Source organism: Zeus faber, assembly GCF_960531495.2.
Source record: "Zeus faber genome assembly, chromosome: 12".
NCBI classification, from domain to species: Eukaryota; Metazoa; Chordata; class Actinopteri; order Zeiformes; family Zeidae; genus Zeus; species Zeus faber.
In genome coordinates this window covers 18,538,161-18,560,281 of record NC_137196.1, presented here as the reverse complement: position 1 = coordinate 18,560,281, position 22,121 = coordinate 18,538,161, and the positions used below count along the sequence as shown (strand labels likewise).

At 44.7% G+C, this 22,121-nt stretch overlaps 1 protein-coding gene across 1 annotated transcript; it reads left to right on the top strand.

Annotated features, from left to right (window-relative positions):
* LOC307237650 (MAM and LDL-receptor class A domain-containing protein 1) lies at nucleotides 1–20,401 on the top strand (the record flags this gene model as incomplete). Its single annotated transcript, XM_080010407.1, has 39 exons — nucleotides 1–36; nucleotides 272–509; nucleotides 1,244–1,375; nucleotides 2,062–2,283; nucleotides 2,756–3,018; nucleotides 4,401–4,491; nucleotides 4,595–4,735; nucleotides 4,916–5,032; nucleotides 5,829–5,962; nucleotides 6,053–6,242; nucleotides 6,483–6,602; nucleotides 6,909–7,054; nucleotides 7,199–7,262; nucleotides 7,355–7,432; nucleotides 7,506–7,625; nucleotides 8,240–8,286; nucleotides 8,418–8,637; nucleotides 9,581–9,704; nucleotides 10,310–10,439; nucleotides 10,551–10,629; nucleotides 11,268–11,429; nucleotides 11,640–11,765; nucleotides 11,885–12,100; nucleotides 12,281–12,400; nucleotides 13,085–13,168; nucleotides 13,696–13,772; nucleotides 14,730–14,888; nucleotides 15,530–15,697; nucleotides 16,224–16,332; nucleotides 16,535–16,657; nucleotides 16,761–16,860; nucleotides 17,079–17,238; nucleotides 17,472–17,586; nucleotides 17,791–17,934; nucleotides 18,103–18,236; nucleotides 18,673–18,838; nucleotides 19,824–19,923; nucleotides 20,122–20,197; nucleotides 20,300–20,401. The coding sequence occupies 39 exons, from the start codon at nucleotides 1–3 to the stop codon at nucleotides 20,399–20,401; spliced, it is 5,133 nt and encodes a 1,710-aa protein (XP_079866533.1).
* Nucleotides 20,402–22,121: the final 1,720 nt, after the last annotated feature.

Below are 22,121 nucleotides of genomic sequence, written 5' to 3'. Positions count from 1 at the left end.
ATGGTTCTCATCGGAAATCAACCCGGAGGCTACAAGGTCAGTTGAACCGGAAACACCATTTTGCTCGTCTTTTAGCCCCTACACTGGAGAGGCTAAAAGGTACGGCTTCTAACTAATAGCAGAAATAAATAAATGGATAAATGTATTGATTTATATAACCATTTATAACCATTTTATTTATTTATCATGATTTTTTATTTTATTTTATTTTTTTCCCCACGGTTTATTTAATTAATAATTAATTTACGTTTACATGCTTTACTCTGCTCAGCTGCAGTTTTCAGCCTCGCCGGGTTTTCTGAATGACAGGGAGGTCATGCTGGATGACATCAGCTTAAAACACTGCCAGGAAGGGGACGCGCCTCCTGCAGGATTCACCCGACTCACCTGCGACTTTGAACAGGACATCTGCTCCTGGTACCATGACCGCTCCAGCAGCCTTCTATGGACGAGGCTTCGGGGGACGTTTGCTTACGAGAGCCCGGAACACGACCACACCACCGGTAAAGGTGAGTCTTTTTCTTCAAATTTTTAATTAAATTTACTTACATTTATTTTATTTTATTTTATTTTATTTACTTAATCTTTTAATGGGGGGGGTGTTCTCAACCTTTTTTGGACCATGACCCCATTTTTAGGTGCCCAAATTCAAATGGTAAAATGTTCTTCTTTTTTGTTATTTATTTTTAATTTCTTATTTGGTAGCCAGCACTAATCAAATGTAGGCCTGTTGTTGCCCACTGTGTTATCAAAACTGCCACTGCATTACTGGTCAAAGTGAATTTGAGGGTCCCACAGGCTATTTTTATTAAATCAAAGAGCACGGAGGAAGCTACAAATGGATTACATAGAAATTACGATATATTTCAAAGCTATTTAAAATTGTTTTTTGCCAAAATATGTCAATCGAGAAATTAATATATCAGTCTTAGAACTGTTGACCCTGATATCAAGTGCATATCAGGTTGGCGGTGCTGGGTGGGTGTGAGGGGAATCTGGGTTTTGGGTGAGAAGTATGTGGGTTGTGTTGTTGAGTCTTGATGTATGTTGATTGTTGCTGTTGTGTTTTAATGTGCTGACCCCAGGAAGAAAGGGAGCAACTAATGGGGGTCCAAGTTAACAAATAAACAAATCAGTATGGTAACGACCCCAAGCTTGAAAATGTCTGATTTAATGGTTTGGATTAAATCTCCTTCATATTGTTGTTTATATTGGTGGTTTTTTTTAACCTCCCTTTGCACAGGTTATTACATGTTTGTAGCGGCCAAAGTCAACCGCCCCCCCTCAGCCGTGGCCAGACTCATCAGCTACCCTCAACCTGCAGCTCAAACCATATGCGTCAGCTTCTGGTACCACATTTATGGTAGTAGCATCGGTGAGTGCCTTCCTCATGTAAATGTACCCATAAAAAGATTACAAATCTATATTACAGTATCCATCAGGCTCCTCTCTATGCAGAACCTAACATGGTAATCCATAAGATCGTCCGTGTCCCAGAATTCCATTCAAAACTGCAACCTTTGGGGTTTTTTTTTTTTTCTACACCTGGGTTCACGTTTGTCCTTTCCCTTGTTTTCTTTTTGACAAAGTTTGCCATCTTCTGAGTGATTTTTATTCTTGGTTCCTTGAGGTGGGTGGGAAAGTGCCAAATATTGAATATAAAAAAAAAAAAAAAAAAGAAAAGAATCTCACGGATTACCACTTTAACAACATACCGCTAAATTACAGGCACTTTAAGATTCATCACAAAGCAGTCCGGAGGAAATGAGACGGTTGTTTGGATGAGACATGGAACCCAGGGAAACAAATGGCGCTTTGCTGATCTGACCTTCACCAGTGACGTCCCGATACAGGTTATGATGTGTGCTGTGTTTGGCACCTTGAACATTAAGAGCATGACTTTCAATCAAGATGGAGACTATTGTGCGACCCAACAAAATAATCAATTGAATGAATCTTACTGGGGGGCGAAATCATTTTTAATATCACATTTATAATATAAGCTGCGACTAAGTTATGAATATTATTATTATTGGTGTATTCTCCAGTTTATCCTGGAAGCAGAGGTGGGCGGGACAAAGGGCAGCATATCCATCGATGACATCGTGATGAGCAGTGCTCTGAACGGGTCCTGCCCGCCTGAGAGGGAGTGCACCTTCCAGGGTTCCCTCTGCGGTATGCAGCGACAACCTCAGGCCGACTTCGGCTGGAGTCGGGTCAGAGGGCCCCAGCCGGCCAACTCGTCTGGCCCGCCCACGGACCACACCCTGGGGACAGAGCAAGGTGAGACGTGGGCCTAACCTGGGACAAGTTCCAACATTCCAACTGTATACTGTATATGGTAGGATGGGATTTTATCTTTTGCATGCTGTCCCTGAAAATAACTTTTGGAAGTCGTTTAATTTTATAGTTATAACCAATATTTCAGTATTCAGAGAGTGATAGTAAGACAGGGAATAAGGGGAAATGTATGAATTAACTGGAATTAATTTTTTGGTTAAAGTCAACATGTTTTTTTTTTAGCATTTTGTATTCTTGTTAGGGTAAATGAATACAACTGTCAATACCGCGACTGAATTTGCAATAGCCCAAATACAGCTGCCCAGGGAAACTGGGCAACCGTTAATGTTGAGGCCGTAGAACCTCTAAAAAAAAAAATGATCCATTGATTTGATTAACATGAAAACGTGCATGTGATCACTCACCGTCTAACCACTCATCTGCGATATTCTTACCTTGCACACCTTTTCTCCAGGTTTTTACCTGAGTGCCCAGTTGTGGCATCACCCCGTCGGCTCCAGAGGCGCGATGCTGAGCGGGGTGATGGAGCCCACTCCCCCCAGCGGGGAGTGCTGGATGTTCTGGTTCCACATGGAGGGAGAGGAAGTGGGCGAGCTCAGCGTCTACCTGCAGACCGCCGGAAAGACGAGTACCCCCATGTGGACCCGAACTGGAGACCAGGGAGGTCAATGGAGGCACGGCCGAGTGACGGTGGACAGTCCCCTCGCCAGCTATCAGGTATGGAGGCAAAACAGTCTCTTTCCATCTAAATATATTATATAAGTTATATTATAAGGATAGAAAAACATATGTATAAATTCTAATGTGGTTTTTTTTCTGAATCAGTTTATTCCACCAGAGAAATTGACATATACTGTGATTTTTTTTGTGTGTTTCACTGCAGACCATTAGCATAAAAAAAAATTCTGAAAAAATTAAGAATAAAAATAATAATAAAATAATAAATAATAAAAATTGCATAAAACAATTAAAATTGTCAAATAGCAAAAAAACGAAATAAAAACAGAAATAGTGAGATACATAAAAATATACAGAATATACAAAATGTGATACTAAGGGTATAAATTATGCAGTATAAATTTTGTAACATTCAAGTCATTCTGTTCACTACAGACAGCTTATTTTGTAAAAGATTGATGCAGCTGAAATAGTGATAAGCTTACTCTGAAAAAATAAGGTGGGGGAGAGGGGTGAGTGTGTTTCTTTCTATTCTCAATCCAGCTTCTATATGGTTATACATTTTTGAAATGTAATGCTGTTGTCTTTTATTATATTGTTTTATGAAAGGGGACCTCTGAGGTCCCCAAAGCATGTTTTTGAAATATCCCATTTTCTCATGTTCTATTTTGAACTTCAGAACAAAATCAAAACAATGAAAAACGGGTTATTGGCTTTCTAATTTTGGACTTGTACATATAAGTATTGGATCAGTGCAGTGTTATTTGACACTTGAGAGAGGCTGCACCTCGACCGCGATCGGGCGTGGTTTCAGCGTCGTCAGCGGACACGGCCACAGCGTTTCAGAGCAGAGGGAACCGCAATTTTGAAACCTAATTTTGTATACTTTCGATTTTTAATTTTGGATCATTTAAATTTTGCTGCGTGGTTAATAACACATTTCTCTGTGGTGTGACAAAGTCAGAACACATATTTCTTGTTGCTTCGCAGGGACTTTTAGGTTTCCAAGTTGATGGAGAAAGCATGTCAAATTCGGAAACATCGATATGTCCGCTTGAACAAAAAAAAAAAAAAAAGTGTTGATTTTAACATTTAAGAGTAATTCAGCACAGTGGTTGCAGTGCTCTCATCCACCACACAATCTTTGTCAAATTTATCTAATTTCGCCTCGCTTTGTGTTCTTTCATTCCATTTACTATGGTAACATCCCACATGTTACCATAGTTTTTAGCAGGACCTGGAGATCATTTTAAGATACAGTATGTTTCTCACCATTTATTTCAAATTAGAAAATAGATCTAAAAATATGGAGCCATCAGCAGGAAAATGTGCCGGGGGGGTAATGTAAAATGCGGGTGCTGACAAATAAAAGGGCTCAAAGTCACATCTCAAAAAAACAAACGCATCCTTCTGAACGGCAGGTGATGTTTGAGGCCACCGTAGGGACCGGGCCGCGGAGAGATATCGCCATCGACGACCTCACCGTTCACAACGGCGCCTGTCCCCCACAAGGTAAAGGGTTAGAGGGGTGCAGAAGGAAAGCAGGAGCTCTGAGTGCCATGTTTGTGTGCGTGCTCGTCTGCGCTCGTCTGGAACTCTCGGTGTCTCCCTCCAGGGTTCTGCGACTTTGAGCTGGACTACTGCGGCTGGGTGAACAGCCCCCCGGCGCTCGCTGGGGTGGACTGGGACTGGCTCTCAGGAGCGTCTGACGGGATCTTCGTTCCTCGTGTGGACCACACCACCAACTCGGACTTAGGTGGGTCGCGGGGCGACTTTGGAAAGTAGTCACGTTGCAGATTTTTGACAACCACAAAGCGACAAGCGCTCGGGGACCCACAACATTTGAGCCGCACCGAGCCTGTCTTTTACGCCCTGCAGCACTTTTATGGCCCCGTCTCATTTTCCCGGGAACTGTTCTTCTCCGCGTGCTCCTCAGGACACTTTCTGTTCTTCTTGGCTTCCGGTTCCCAACAAGAGGAGGTTGTGAGTCTGGAGAGCGAGCCGATGGGCGCCGTGGACGGTGGCTGTCTGGAGTTCTGGCACCAAACCGAAAGTTGGTCACAAAATAGTGAGTACAGCTTGGGCCAAGATATCGTGCAAGGGTGGTCTCCTGGACAAACTGCAACACTTTAGTGAGAAATCCTTTTCAATGGTCGCTTGTGGTGACTTTTTGAGAACATAATTTTTATTCTAAAAAAAAACATTTTTTTACTGAATCGTTGGGATGAATAGAGACGGCGTCTAATATTTACCACCATCAGAGATACAGTAACTCCTCATAAGCGGATGGTGTCAATTTGCTGTCATGCTTTAAAATAATTTCCTACTCAATGTCAAAAATGCATCTTTCAAGTGGATAAACACGCGTAGTTTATTACTTTATTTACTGTACAAGTTTAGTTGAAGTACATTTTCATATACAAGGAATTTGTTGCGGTGAGGCTTGGTGTATTTCGGTACAGACAATACGCATTAAAAAGAACAGGCTGATAAAAAAGAAAAAATTATAAAAAAAATTCAACATCAGACACAATAAATAAATAAAAAATCTGCAGCTGTCTTGTGCAATGACAGGCGCAGGGGCGTTCCTTGCACTGAAATATCTTATGTAAAGTTATGTAAATATCTTATGTTCACATTTTTAATACATTTCACTTCATTAATACACTTATATCTCACGGTGGTCTCTCAGAAGACCAGAGCTGTAGATGGTCACGGTCATTTCCGCTCATTTCAGGCCTGATGGTCGTTTATGTTGTTGTGTTGTCATGTGAGGGCCTGGGGGGTTCAGACCTGCGCTTAAAACACATAACCTTCAACATCCTTCACCAGTATTTGTATGGTTCCAGGCCCCTCGAGGATAGAGCTTTCAGTGTTTGTGAATGAGACAGCTGGACTTCGTGGCGTGTACAAATCAAATGGATACATGAGCCAAACCTGGCAGCGGGCCAGAGTTGATTACAACGCATCGGGATCGCACCAGGTGAGGCCAAGTCCATCGCTGTTTCCATCTCTGTTTGAGAGTTTAACAAGGACAGGTTTGTTTGTTTTTTCAATAACCGTTCTGTTCCAGATCATCCTGCAAGCCAGGCGCCCGACTGACTATGAAGGAAGCATCGCGCTGGACGACGTCCACATCCTGAGGGAACCTTGTGCCGGCCTGGACCGTCCCACCACCGCAGACCCTCCCACCACCGCAGACCCTCCCACCGGCTCCACCACCGCCCCCCCAGCTTCTCCCATGGACTGCACCTTCGAGCAAGGTCACACGGCACATGGTTGTTCATGGCCTGCGGTTTTAGGGGTCCTAAAGCTCTGGCAAACTCCGAAAGTGTTTGAAGCCATTCATTTCATTGGATGGATAGTTGGTTGGATTGCATCGGACGGATGGGTGATGCTGATTTTCATCTGTGATCATCAGTCCTTTATGTATTGTAAGGCGGTTTTATTATCTGCAATTTCTTAAATGAACGCTGACATCTTATTTCCCTCTTGTTAATCAGGTCCGTGTGGGTGGACCCAAGAGCAAAGTGACGACCTGGACTGGACGCTGACCAGTGGTCTCCAGTTGGACCGGCCATGGGACGGACCTACCTATGACCATACAGTTGAGAATCCCAAAGGTGCTTTTGAGATTATTAGCTATTCCGTTTTTTTGCAAGTGTAAAGAAAGTGCTTCAAGTCTGATAAAATGGCCATAATGGCCACCAAACGTAGATTCCCATTGATTTAGGTTTTTGTATATCAGAAGTTGTCCGGGAGCGCAGGGTATCTATTACAGTACAACAACTCTTCCCATTCCACATACAATTTGTCAATGCACCTGCGTTGATGCTTTGTTACAATGGATCATTTAAAGATGCAAAATAATATTTAGCCCAAAAAATGAGCATCACAGGTGAGTGTATCCGTCTTCTGCCCCCCACCAGGGATCTACCTGCTGTTAAATGGGTCCGGACTAAAGGATGGCGGGAGTGCGGCCATATCTGTTCCTGTGACCACTCAGACACCTAAAATATGTGTGGGATTCTGGTACTACATGCTGGGACCGTCGGTGCCAGGCCTGGACCTCCTGGTTAAAAATGTTTGTGCACAACTTTCTACTGCCGCGTCGCTCTTCCCCCGAGCTCGGACTCTCTGACGTGTTCGGTCTCTCCGAAGCCCTAATTTAAACATGTGCTTTGCAGACGATGTCTAACGCGTCGGTGTGGTCTCGCAGCGAAAGTCAGGATTCGGAATGGAGGAACGCACGCGTGACCCTCAGTACCAGCGAGACGCGGGAGGTAGTTCTTTGTTTCTACGTATACATGCGCTATATTCTACTACACCCGAGGATTAAAATTCAACCGCCTCGGTTTGCAGATGATGTTTTTAGGCCACAGAAACACCCGCAGTTGGGGATTTGTCGCCATCGACGACGTCACCGTGATGGCCGGCGTCTGCCCGAACAAGAGTGAGTGAAAACCGCTCAAATCCTCGCCACACGTGAGCACAATGCAGACCATCATCTCCGCACACCTTTCTAGACACGTGCGGCTTCGATTCCAACTGGTGCGGCTTTGAGGCGGACCAGAGCCACAAGGGACGCTGGGGTCGCGCGAGAGGCGCCGGGTATGGTTCCGACCACACGTACGGGACTGAAAAGGGTGAGTTCTCGCCAGAAACTTGGCTTACTGTCGTTTGAGAGGTGTCGTTGTCAAACAAGCTCGGCGTGCTATTACGTCAATACGGTAAAAAAATGACACAATTATGAAATGCATCTGAAATTTGCTAAACTGTTGTTGTTTATGTTTTTTTTTATTATAGGTTTCTACATGACTGTGTTGGCAACTTCTAGCGAGACTGAGGTCGCACAGCTGCTCACGCCAGAGCTGCAGCCGTCCGTCGGGATGTGTGTTCGTTTCTGGTCCGTCCCCTGCCACCGATTTATATGTATATTAGTGTCCTCATCATCCCAAAAGGCTTTGATGCTGTTTTCATAATATTTTAAGTGCAATACTTTATAGTGCTGTTTTAAGTTCTGATCATTTTTTTTAAGGTTTTTTTCTCGATGTCCCTATAAAAAAGCAATACCTGTGTGTGTGTGTGTGTGTGTGTGTGTGTGTGTGTGTGTGTGTGTGTGTGTGTGTGTGTGTGTGTGTGTGTGTGACCCCTAGGTACCGGTTGCCAGTCGGCTCCTCCGACGTCCTTTCCGTCCACGTATGGCGGAGTGGGCAACAGGATCCGCCCGTGTGGCAACGGGGTGGTGCTCCCTCTACAGGTTGGGAGGTTGCAGAGCTCACGGTCTCCTCCCCCACCACATTTCGCGTAAGCATGTTCATCCGACATCCCCACCCAGTCTGTCAGTCCGCCAATCTATTTGTCCGTCGCCGGTATATCTGTCCTCACACGTAGAATTTTTCACACCTCGCCGTTTTTCGTCCCTCCTTTACCACTAGGTGGCGTTTAAAGCGAGCCATTCTCTGGCCCCCGGCTCCGCCGTGCAGCTGGACGACGTGTCGTTTAGAGACGGGCCCTGCGCTCCCCGGGGAGGCTGCAGCTTCGAATCTGGACGGTGCACGTGGGTCAACGTGCACGCGGTCGACGGGCACGACTGGGTGCACGCAGACGGGCGCTTCCGCGGCCCCCCTTCAGACCACACCACCCAGACCCCAGATGGTGAGATACTGTCAGACAGGCTCTGTGGGGGACATTGATCAGTTCATAGAAACTAGAATTATTATTTTGTAAGTGTAAGCTAATTTCAGGGAATTACACAAACTCCTGTTCTGAGTGTCACTCCCCCAGCAGGCCGTAAAACCCCCTATCAAATCTATAGCTATTACAGTTCCAGCTTGGAATTCCCATCTAAAAGGCTGTTCCTTTGCGCTCGGCAGGAGGTCGGAATTTTCGTTCTGACTTCAAGGGAACACAGCATTACCACAGTTGGTGCTTACCTTTGTTCTCCCTATAATAAAAAAAAATAATAATAATTTCAATTAATCAGAATTTTTAATTCATCGGAATCAGAATGAATCTGAATCAGGATGAGGTTATAACGGCAGGTGCATTTACATGTACGGGGCTACAGACGATTAGCCTTTAAAAAATCGTATCATTCAGATTTTTTAATATAAAATAAAACAGAATAAAAAGTAAAGTAAAAGTGAAATTAAAAAAAAATTGCCAAATATACACAATAGCCGAAAAACACAGAACAGAAATACTCAAATATACAAAATATACAGAATATGCGAATGGGATTCTATGCACAGGATGGGTTATTGGTATGGGTGTATAGGGTATACTTTATGGTATATTTCCAAATCAACTCTGGACACTCATTCAAACATGGAAAAGCACAGCAATCATAGCAATAGGAATTGAAGTGGAGATAAACTTTGAATGAGGTAGAACGCGGAATTACTTGTAACCAACAAAAAAAACAAAAAACACGTCTGTGAGTAAGACTGTTGGTCATATTCATAGAAAAACAGTCAAACGGTCCTTTGAGTCTTCCCCTCAAAGAATGAATCTTCCTCTCTGCTCCGCTGCCCTTTAACCCAACGAGTTGTTTTTGGTTCAGTTTTCTGAAGGTAAACCTCTACTTCTCCTCCTTCAGGTCATTTCCTGCTGAGCTATGTCCGACCAGCGGGCAGCAGCAGTCGAGCTCAGGTGATCTCAGAGTGGATCGAACCGAAGAAAAACATCACCTGTCTCACTTTCTGGTACCACACGGATAAAAGGTCAGGGCGTGGTTCACTGAAACTACACTCAGATCAGTAGAATTTGGACCAAGGCATATATGCTGAGAATTGAATTTGCGGCTCACGAATGGACGGCATTTGATTATAATAAAAGACAGAAATGTGTTCCCTCTTTGCGCCAGATGCGGAAATGCAGAAAGTGCACTTTTCCAACGGTTGCTGTTCTAACTCGTTTCCCCCAACGATTTCCTCTGGAGGTGCACTCAGACAGCTTTTTTCAGACACCTCTTCAACTTCGTGCAGAGGATATTCTGAATCATAGCTTCTCTCGAACGCTATTTTCCCCGTGGGTGGCAGAGAAGGGATCTTAATTCTTATTTCATTATTCAAAACAAAAATGCAACCTGCCATTTGGGGTGCACGGGAAAAAAACCTGAGGATTTTCAGTCCAAACAGAACATAAAGAACATGCATTTCATAGTTTCGAAACTATGCTTTCACACATCTCTCTCGATATTTTAGCACAACAAACTCTCAAAATATGACAAGGCTTTGCACCTCTCCAAGGCAGGCAAAACCAGTATAAATGGAGTTAGCGACGTCAAGCCCCTTTGACATTCCCATCTCCATCGCGTCTCTTCCAGTGATTCGGAAACGTTGCGTGCTTACGCCCTGCGGGCGCCAGCGGAGAAGCGGCTCCTCTTCCAAACCAACACTTCAGAGACAAACTGGACACGGTTTGCTGATAATATTGCCGGTACCCAAGCTTTCCAGGTATGGAAGACGCTTAAAATGATAAAGGTGACGAATCCATTTAGAGTGGCTTGTCACGCTCATGTGGTTGAAGCTCCATCATCGTTGAAATTGTGTTCCTTGCATGTGGAGGTGCTGTTGGAGGCCGAGGCCACGGGCAGCGGATTTATCGCTGTTGATGACGTCAGTGTCACGTCAGGACCATGTCCAGGTAGAGGGATGGATGGATGGAGGGATGGATGGATGAATAGGTATATAGGGTGATGCATGGATAAATGGATGGATGGGTGGATGGATGGATGGCTGGGGGATGGGTAGGTGCCTGGATGGATGGATGTTAGATGGATGGATGGGTTGGTGGGTAGATGGATGGATTGAGGATGATGGTGTCATGTAGTGTGTGTGTGTGTGTGTGTGTGTGTGTGTGTGTGTGTGTGTGTGTGTGTGTGTGTGTGTGTGTGTGTGTGTGTGTGTGTGTGTGTGTGTGTGTGTGTGTGCATGCGTGCGTGCGTGTGTGTGGATAGATGGGTTGGTCGATAGATAGATGGGCGGATGGTGATAGGTGCGTCGGTGGATGCGTGGATGGGTAGGTGGATGTGTGTGTGTGAATAGGGGGACAGATGGATGGTGGGCGGGTGGATGCATGAATGGATTGACTGTTGGATGCATGGATGGTAGATGGGTGGACAGGCTGATGGATGCATGGGTGGGTGGGTGGATGGATGGATGGTTGGATGAATGGAGGGGCTGATGAACGCATGGATGGGAGAGTGGATGATGGATGGATGGATGGATGGATGGATGGATGGATGGATGGATAACTCAGTTTCCAATCCCTCCGTCCCACAGTGAATGAAACAGCCCAGGGCTTTATGGGATGTTCCTTTGAGAACGGAACTTGCCGCTGGGAGGACATCAGCACCGGCCAGTTCAAGTGGCGGAGGGACAGGAACGGTACCGACAGTGAGAACACCGGACCCTCTGTGGACCACACGCTGGGCACCGAGCTAGGTACAGTGAGCGGCACCGGCGAAATCTGGGGATCGGTGCCAAGTAAAATACAAAGTTAGCCCAAGCCGGTCTTAGGGCTGCATGGAAGCTTGGTGGATTCAATTTCAATTTCATTGTGGAAAAGACACTGGTGTTATTAACAAAATGCTATGGCATTTCAAGTCACTATGTTTAGGCAAAGGTCTTCTACCTTCTCTCCGGGTCTTCCAGGTTGGTACATGGCGGTAGAGGCTGACCGTACAGAAGGGTACAGCTTTGCCGCCCTGCAGAGTCCCACCATGATGCAGTCCAGTGCCAAGTGCACACTTCACTTCTACTACCACATGTATGGAGAAGGTAGGTGTGTGTGTGTGTGTGTGTGTGTGTGTGTGTGTGTGTGTGTGTGTGTGTGTCCATTGCTGAATGGATTTCTCCACACCGCCACCATGTATTTAAATTGCCTCCATTGTGCACAGGCATAGGTGAGCTGAAGGTGCTGCTGAGGGCGGGTTCCAGGACCACCCCACTGTGGTGGCTCTCAGGGGACAGGGGGGACACCTGGCGCCAGGGGGAGGTCCTGGTGGGTCGTATCCCTTGGAAATTCAACATCTTGTTTGAGGCCACCGGGACCTTCAGCCATCTCGGAGACATAGCGATTGATGACATTGGCTTCTCCAATTGCACCTTGCCTGGTTAGGCTAAAAGTTTTACTTTGCTAAAATAACAAAAAAAAAAAAATACCCACTATAAACGATTGCATCATTTTTCAAAAATAATTTTGTTGATGTAAATAACTTCAGCATCAAAGTGATTTATTTCACACGTTACTGTATCTTTTCGTCATCAGTCGTCATTATTTTCAATCCTTTTAGGTCCACAGCCAGTTTGTCCTGAGGATATGTTCGTCTGCCAGAACAGGGTATGTGTGAGTGGGAACAGAGTGTGTGACTTCACCGATGACTGCGGAGATGAGTCTGACGAGCAAGACTGTGGTAAGTTAAAGCTGTAAATCTATCGACTTTAGCTTTTAGCATTTTCCCGATCCCATTTGTTTGCCTTGTCATTTAAAGTGGTAACCCGTACGATTATGTTGTTCAAATAATCCCATATTTTATGCTTTATTTAGCTGGCACTTTTTAAGAAACACCGATTCAATGTACTGGTGTTATGCATGTGCTCCTCTGTATGCCGTCTCCAATCTGGTGGCAGGGTGTGCCACGGTGAATTTCGTAAGCCGGCGTCGTGGTCAATAAAGTTTTGAGTAAAGTGTCAAGACGAGGGTGAACCCGGATGTTGTAAAAAAAAAAAACGTTTTTCAAGTTTCAAATGGAATTCTTGGAGTCGTGTAATACAAGCGGTGTAATTCACCCACACAGCCAATACTATGGATTTCCACTTTAATAACAGTAAAACTATCATACTGACACGTCAAATAATGTTAACACATTTTGGGGAAAAAAATCATATTTATGTGTATAAATATTTCTTTCTTTAGCAAGAATCCCAAAATGTGTAGTTCTGGTGGGGACAAGTTGACATTTGTGTTTGCGGGCTACGGGGCTTCCTGACTTTTAACACCTGATTCTCTCCCTCTCCCTCTCTCCTCTCAGAGGAACAGGGCGTGTCCGAGCGCTGCAGCTTTGAGCAGGGTCTGTGCTCCTGGGAGAACTCTCCAGGGGCCGGGTGGACCCGCAGCAGGGGGATGGACTCCTGGCCCCACCACGGCCCCCCCAGGGACCACACCCAAAACACAGATGCCGGTAAGACGTGTGATTGGCTGAGGGAGGCAACGCCATGGACCAGAGCGATTCAAATACGTTCTTGTTTTGGGGACAGATTTCCCACTTGTTTCCAGCTCGGGATTCATGATTTTGACTTGGAAAAAAAGAAATTGGGAAAAGAAGATAAAACCAAAACTGTAACCATTACGACTGTATTTTGGGATATTACTTTGTCATGTTATGTCATGTTGCTTTATTTAGTACTGCTTCTGCAAACCCATATGTTTGTTGTATTTTGAATGACTTTCAGCCATCAGGTATGAACCAGAAATATTTATTAACTTTACTTATCAATATGTTTTTTTACTGTGTTTACCAGTCAAATGACACATGTGTAATATTAAAGAAATACAGTATTTTGACAGAAACCCATCAACCAATCACAAATAGTGATTTTAAATGGTCGCTACAATATGCCTTCTGTGAGTTGTAGCTTCCGTTTTTTTCTAAAAATTCCACGATCTTTCGTTTTTATTTGTGTTTTTTTGGGGCTTTTTTTTATCCAGGTCACTACATCATCCCTGAAATGGGACAGAAATCAGAGATTCTTTCCAAAACCTTACTACCCAGTTCCAACTGCACTGTAAGTAATTATATTATTAACAGTATATCTGTATATTATACACACAGGACACGATTTACTCCCCTCACACCAACACTCATACACTTCTACCAAACACTACCTGTACTGCCTTCTCCCTTTTAGTAAAAACAAGGCTTATTCCCGCCATGTAGCAATCAAATATACTGTATGTGTCGTCCAATTAACTGGATACCAATTTGAAAATAAAATAAAGTGGGTGAAGTCAGCGGTGGTGCGGTTTGGACCGATAGGGCTGCCATCACATACTTTAGTATTTATTGCCGTACTTATCAGACCATATGAAGAAATTTGCTATTTGCCTTACCCGAAAAGCAGCCTTGTCTTATCTGGGGTTTGAATTTCTGTGATTAGCTTTGGTCATGTGACCTTTACTTTCCTCAAATCCACGTTGGCATAAAAGGGTTTGCATGAAAACCTTGTGAACTCTAAACTGTCATAATGTCCTCACGCATTCGTCTTAGAGGCGCGGCGTCTCCACTGATTTCGCCTCAGGATCCAGGTTTGTCATGAAGTCACCACCCAAAAGTCATTTAAGATTTTCATTTTCATTTACACATATCCATCTAAATTAGAAGGGTCCCATTATATTTAATTTTCTTTTTTTTTTTTTTTTATTTGTTTCATATAAAATGGATAGCACAGTAATCATGCCTTTGTGCACTGGAAACAATTTTTCCAAAGTACTGAGTTCCAAAATACTGTTTTACTTAGACAGCAATAAAATGTGAGGACATCAGGAAAATAAAAGAGAAATCACTGAATCACTTTGACAAAGTGATTCAGTAAGCACACTTCCCACGGGCCCGCTCAAAATGGCCCCCAGCCCGCGGCCCGGGTTTGGCCCCGGAACCACGGGTTGAGACCCACCGCCTCGAAGAATCACCGCAGGCCCCAGTCACCTCGGAGCTGAACCCCAAACTCTTGACTCCGTCGCAGGTGAGGTTCTTCTACTTCAGCCGCGTGGCCGGGCTGAGCGTCCGCACCAGGACGGAGACGTCGGGCGGCGAGGACGCGGCGCTGTGGCTCGGGGACGCCGCGGAGGGCTACAGCTGGCGGAGGGCGGAGGTCGCCTTCTCCTCCACCGCCGCCAGCAAGGTCAGCGAGGGCGGCAGACGGCGGAATAACATAACGTAAAAAGAAAAAAAACGAATATTCATGGAACGAATATTTGTTTTTTTTTGTGGGTTTTCTTTTAGGTTTTTTTTACATCATTGTGGATTTTTGCTTTCGCAAATGCTTCATGTTTTTAATCATATGCTTATCATTGCATCATGATTAATCATATTATTATTAATATAAGCATAAATGATTGTTGATATGTTAATTCTATAAAACAATAGGGAATTTTTAAATTGATTAAAAGTGAGTGGACAGATTGTGGCACGGTAATAAAATCACAAATTCAGAATTATTTTCTTAAAGCAAAAAAAAAAAATGCTTAACTGGAATGCCTGCGCTTTCCTTCTCCTATTTCTATAGACATACAGTATATGACATACATGATAAAACAGGAGTTTCCAAACTGGGGTCCCTGGCCCGCTAGGGGTCCTTGTACTGTAGGGGGTCTACATTATGTTATTATTTATATTGTAAGTTTTTTATAATATTGTGTCCTAAAATATATTAACTCAATTCCACTAATGGTGAGTAGTGAGTTTATACAGATATATTTACAGTGTATATATATATATACACACATATACACGTCTGCTCCCCAGGTGGTCTTCGGCTACCAGCCAGCTGAGAGGGGCATGGTTGCCCTGGACGACATCTCTTTCTCCGCAGACTGTAAACTGGACTCTAACAACACCCAGCTGCCAGATGTACCGACCACCTCTGCTCCACCCACCTCCGCCGTCAGTCCCACCTCTCCAGCCACTCCTCCTCCGACCAGCCCTTGTCAGGTAAACCGGCTGAGATTGATGGCAGGGCACAGGACAGTAGGAAAACTGTAAAATATGCGCTTGCTATATGAGAAACGAAATGCCGTCCGATGGGGCTTTAAAGCCTTAAAAATATAAACCCCCAATTCTCCTTTTCAAGAAGGGGAATCTCACAAAAGAGTCGGACAATCTCTATATGTCATACAAAAAAAAAAGGGTCACAAGGCATGCATTCAACAGCTTTTTCAGGGTTTAATGGACTCATTTGCACTTCTGTAAATCAGCGGTTTTCGCTACATTAGCGCGAACGTAAGAGACTAGAAACAGGAAGTGGCGCTGCTTCCTACTGAGAACCTGCTGTCGCCGACGTTAAAAACCAGTCGTTTGGAATAAAATGTGCCGTTACCATTGATATTATCATTCAAAACTTCTTCCGGTGTATTCATATTTTCTCTTGCTTGTAAAAAAGCGCATATCAGCTAATTGATCACTTTCCGCCTGATCGTCTCTGACCGTCTGCCTCTGTCCCTGTGTTGGAACTGTATAGGATGAGGAGTTTTTCTGCTGGCGGTCGGGGAGCGCCACGTGCGTCCTGGCCAGCTCCAAGTGTGACTACCGCCTCGACTGCCCTTTAGGGGAGGACGAGGAGGCCTGTGGTGAGAGCTGCATTTCCCACACTTTGTTAAATCCCTTTCAGCCGGAACTCAAGTTCTTAGTCGGAGTTGACCCCCGTTCCGGAACTCTTGCGGAAGATCTGACAATCGTAGCTCGGTCACAAAAGAAAGCGGAAACCAACTTTCTTTCGGCCGGAACGTCCCCCCGTGTCTTTATTTAATGGCCGGCTCTGCCCCCCTTCAGGTCCGTGCACGTTTGAGAGCGGCCAATGCCTCTGGAGCGACGCCGGCCATGGGAACCGCCGGTGGCTGAGGCGGAGGGCTGGCAACGCCACGGTGCCCCCCACGGACCACACCACACTCACAGGTGACCCGACGGCTCTGGGCCGTTCTCAAACTGGAGCTGCACGAGCAGCCGGTTTAGGCGTCAACTTGGCAGGCAATTTCAGTACGGTTCCTCCGTTTCCCAGGCTACTACATGAGCGTGAACTCGAGTCAAGTGCAGGCAAACGACGAGGCCCGTTTGGAGAGTCCTCTCCTCCCGGCCTCCTCTCCCTACTGCGAGATTCTGTGAGTCATAGCCGGCAAAATAAATGCCCCCTTTCACCAATGTTTTGTTGTAAAAAAAAAAAGAAATAAAATACATGTTAAGTTAATGTTTGATTCGAGTCGAGTTGGTTTGATTTTGAGGTGAATGAATTGCTCAACCTTACACCCCCACCTACTCCTTCCTAATCCGACACACTCTCACCGTCACCCTTCCTTCCCTCTTTTCGGGTGGGCTGAAGGTTTCACTTCCACATGAGTGGGGAGAGCTCCGGGTCACTCAGTGTGCTCATGCAGCAAGCTGCAGGGAGTGAAGCAATCCTGTGGTCACGCGGTCACAACACCGTCTCCCGGTGGACCCCGGAGCACCTTCCTGTGGGTCAGCACCAACGGCCTTACAAGGTGTGTGTGTGTGTGTGTGTGTGTGTGTGTGTGTGTGCGTGTGCGTGTGCGTGTGTGTGTGTGTTTGTACATTGGAAAAATTTGAATTCATGAAAATATCTGCAACTAAACAATAAAATAAAGCCAGGCACTGTATATAGTGGTGGTAAATGGACTATAATGTTGAATACACTCGTCTGCCAGTATATGAAGCAGGTTCGCTGTAACTTTCATGCAATCCTCAATATCCGTAGATTTTGTTCAGCAGCGAGGGAGGACCCGCTCAAGGGGACTCTGCGGCTGGAGACTACGCCGTCGGCCTTGATGATATTTCCTTCCTAAACTGTGAAGAATCCTTCCGACCCCCAGGTAAACATGGTTCCATGAATAAACGTCGGTACTGTATGTGGCGCTGTAGGTCGGCGGAGAGCATCCAGAATGCATTGCTGCTAAATGCACGGATTCCCGCAATGACAAGACGAAAGAATCCAGGATGATGATTTTCTCAACTCTTGTTGTTGTCATTGTTGCTGTGTCTTTTTTTTTTTTTGGTTTGTTTTTTACTTGAATCAGATTTGAGTGCATACGACTGCTCCTTCGAGGACGGTCTGTGCGGCTGGGTCCAGGGGGCCGAGGATGAGCTGGACTGGCTGCAAAGATCCGGTCCCACCGAGACTCCCAACATGGGGCCCGCTGGAGACCACACCTCGGGCACTGGTCAGCTCGGGAAACCGGCGTCTTTTAATAGCGTCTTTCACTCCCATAGTATCAAGTGCAGATCATGAATATTGCCTAAAAGAGCGATCCATAAAGAGCAATACACAGGTCGCACAACAGGAACAAAAGGTAATCACAGTTGGTTCTGCCAATTTTGTTTGTTCACAGGTCAGTACTTGTACGTAGATGGTTCTCCACCGAGTCTAAGGGGAAATGTCGCCCAGTTGAAGTCCTCACTGCTGCGACCCGCTGGTGGAACGGGATACTGTTTCACATTTTGGTACCACATGTTTGGAGCCACTGTGGGATCCTTGAAGATGTTCCTCCAGACGGCTGATCCCTTAGTGAAAACACTGGTATATGCATGCATTCGTTGAAATCATTTATGGTCTTTGAAATGCCTGGAATCTGTTAGCGATAAACGTCCGTTGTCCGTTTTGGACAATAGAACATTTCAGTTGCCACTTATGGTTGCGTCTGCATTTTGGACCGTGCTCCAAAACCACTTCCTGTTAATTCTGTGTCTTGAGAAATGTACAGGACTAAATTGCCAATGGGTCTTGGCGCCGCTATCGTCCGTTTTTTTTCCGCACCATTGTGAAACTCCTGTTGCGAAATCACAATAATGGAATGGCTCATCTTAAGGGGAGACTTGCTCGAGTTTCATGGTATTGCAACAAGAGGCCGACTCCTCACATCCTCATTGCCGAGTGATTCAGAGCGCCGTCCTTCCTGCAGGTGTGGCAACAGGCGGGAAGCGGATGGGCCGAGTGGCAGGCGGCGCAGCTCCATGTGACCCTGCAGGAAGTGCACCGAGTGATCCTGGAGGCCTCTGTGGGCGGGGAGGCCGGGGTCATCGCCGTCGACGATATCGCGCTCACCAGCGGACCCTGTCCGGCCTCCGGTACCGCCAGGAGAGAGGGAAAACTCAATCACACTGTCCCCAAACGGCTTAAAGCTCGGGCTCTGATTTGTTTCCCCTTTCTCATATAATCCCCATATCACGACTGAAAAATGTTCACGTCTCAATGTTCAAAGCCTTTTGGATCTAGTTTTGGATCTAAGGCTTTGCTTTGTTTCTTTCACCTCTTTTAAACAAGCACTTTTCTTTCAAAACACTTTTTATAGAATAGCAACAATATTTTAGAGCATCTCATTTCAGGACGCTGGTTGAAACTTGAGTAGGAGGTCATCAGATAGCACTTATAAGTATATGTTCCCAATGTTGTTTTCAGTGTAATCTACGTACATTTAGATTAGACATGAATAGAAGGCAATCAAACATCAATCAATCAAACAAGCTAAATGCATTTAATAAAAATGTATATTATATATACAGTATAAATATATATATTTTAGGGCATCAATTTTCATTGACTCCACAGGGAATGATGTTCAACGACTATTTCCCTCTAATTATTCATCTTTAACTACTCCAAGCACTTCTGAAATCATTGTCAAAATAATGCTCACAACAGTTTCGAGCCCCTTTCATCAGATTCACTATCGTTCCTCATTTCTCTTGAATTACTGCTCCAAATCTCAATTCATTCTCACCTAATTCTCTAATAATTTGCTCACAACAAAACTGACCGGCAGCTTTTTTTTTTGCCGGACATATTTGTTGCACTGTAAACGTACGACTTAAACCTGCACCTCAGCGTCTCACTCAGCAGTACAGTTCACCGCTCCGTTTGGAAAAAGCTTCATGCGAAGGTTCCAAAATATTTTTCTGGGAACCGATGGGAGGAGTTGAAAGCACACGCCGGTGTAGTTTCATCGATTTATATCGGACATGGGACGGAATGGGACAAAAAAAATATTAATTAGAACTTCTTTTTTTTTTTTTTTTTTTTTAACTCACTCAAACCCTCATTGTGTCTCTGCAGATTCCTTGTTGAATATAGGTCTCGTTACTGGTCTCACTGTATTGGCGGGTGTCATCATCGCAGTCGTCCTCTTTCTGATGAGCAGGAGGCAATCCGCAGCGTACGTAGTGATGATGATGATGATGATGATGACGGGTTTCTTATGATAATGCTGGCGATAAATGAGATGATTAGAGTGATGGTGATTGTAGCATTAATGACAGTGATCATAATGGAAATGTGACTGTAAGATGATGATGGTTATGTATTAAACACTTCAACAAAAGCAAATGGATTGTTTTCTTTCTGCATCTCTCAGGTGCCAGCCAAAAACCATGAACAGCAACGCGATCGACCAGAACTCTGTGTTCGATTTTTACGACTGCAAAATAGACGTGAGTATTAATTTGCAATAAGGATATACTGTATAACTATAACTCCCACCAGCTATAAGCCCGTGGGGTCAAATTAAATGTGAAAACTGCCTTTCGTTCCAGGGCACAGAGCACGGAAGTGAATCCAGGTTTTCATTCTTCAACAAATTGTACAATGCTTCCTCACCTGGCGTGGACACCACAGAGATCACCTCTGATGTGTAGAGCTGACAACAAACCAATAAATATACGTTTAAAGAGAAAAATATTAAAAACAAATACTACCATGTTTCAGCTTAAGATTGTATCATTATAATGACACCTTTTATCAATTAAATGTCATTTACTATTCCAATAGCTTGTGACTGTGATTGTGAGCTTCAAAAAATCCATTCATTTAGTCTTTTGTAAAATTATCGTTGTAAACATACCTTCATTTGTAAAATAAATAAAACATTGTTTTATTTACATTTTGTCAGTGTGTTTAATAGCTGTCTATAGATTATATAAATGTTTAAAATGAATAAAGTATATGTATATATATAGCTGCAGCCTTGCACTTCCAGGCCTCTGAGCCAAATGAGGCACGTTGCACTCGACAACTTCATGGACTCAGAATAGAAGGGGTGGCGCAGGTGAGTACACAGACACACACACACACACAAACACACACACACACACACACACACACACACTGGCATGACAAAGGCTTGTTGTGGGGCCAAAATGGTACAAATCAAGACTATAAAGTCAGGGGACGGTAAGGTCGTTTAGTCTATTTAAATTCCCCTCTGCTGACATGTGATGTGTATTTATAAAACCTCCATTCCTCTTGTTTCAGGGCGAACGTTTCCAAAAAAGGCACAAAGTGTGACGGTGCATTACGCTGATGTGTTTGAGGGGGCTTCAATACCAAATGTGTATGCATGATCTAAATGTATGATTAAATAAAAGCCTTTCTCCATGAACAGGCGTGCTGACGAATGGTAGTAAATTTCACTCTTGGAGGGACCGCCAGAGGCCTTTCAAATGCAAGAGGGGAGAAGGAGAAGTCATCAGAGGACGGGATGAAGGAACAGGGAACACAGGGAAGAGGCTTCAAATGTACCCACTGAGCCCCCTACTGGTGGAAATCAACCGTTCAGTTGTGGCCAGTTGTATATACAGGTACTCCTCACTGAACGACCGAGTTCCGCTCCTAGGACCGGGTCGTTAAGTGAATTGGTGGACAAGCGAGGACCCGTGTTATTTCACAATTTTGCACAATTAGTACTGACTGGCACAATAGATAACTAATTAACTAACTAACTAAACTAACTTAACTTACTGATTCCTAAAGGTAATTCAGTTGGTAAAAAGCATAAAATAAGACAAAAAAGTTAATATACTAAGTGGGGATACAAAATATACATAAAAGGAATAGAATATGTGACCCAATGCAGCAAAACCCACCATCTCGCGCATTTCTAAAATGGCCAGGAGCAGCCAAATAAGCTGAAAAAAACTTTCTTGAAGGAAAATTAGATTTTTCCAGATTCGTTTTCCTTTGTGGGGTTTTTTATCTGTCAACATATTTTCAAAACCGAGTCTGCTTTATAAACAGCAGGAAAATGTTAAACCATTGAGTTAAATATTCCCGTTGGATTACATGGGGAAACGCATGGGGAAACGCCCGGCCAAAGACGGCGCTCACCATCAAGCCAGAGCTGTGGCCGTTCAGAGTTATGCCATTTGGGCTTTGTAATGCGCCAGCCACGTTCGAGAGGTTGATGGGGAGGGTGCTGACAGCCGTTCACCGCGATCGCTGTGTGGTGTACCTGGACGACCTGCTGGCACACGCCAACAGCTTCAATGGGGCATTGGCCAACCTGCGGGAGGCATCCGCATATTTGACAGGCCGGGTTGACGCTTAACTCGAAAAATGCCATCTGTTCCGGAGAGAGAA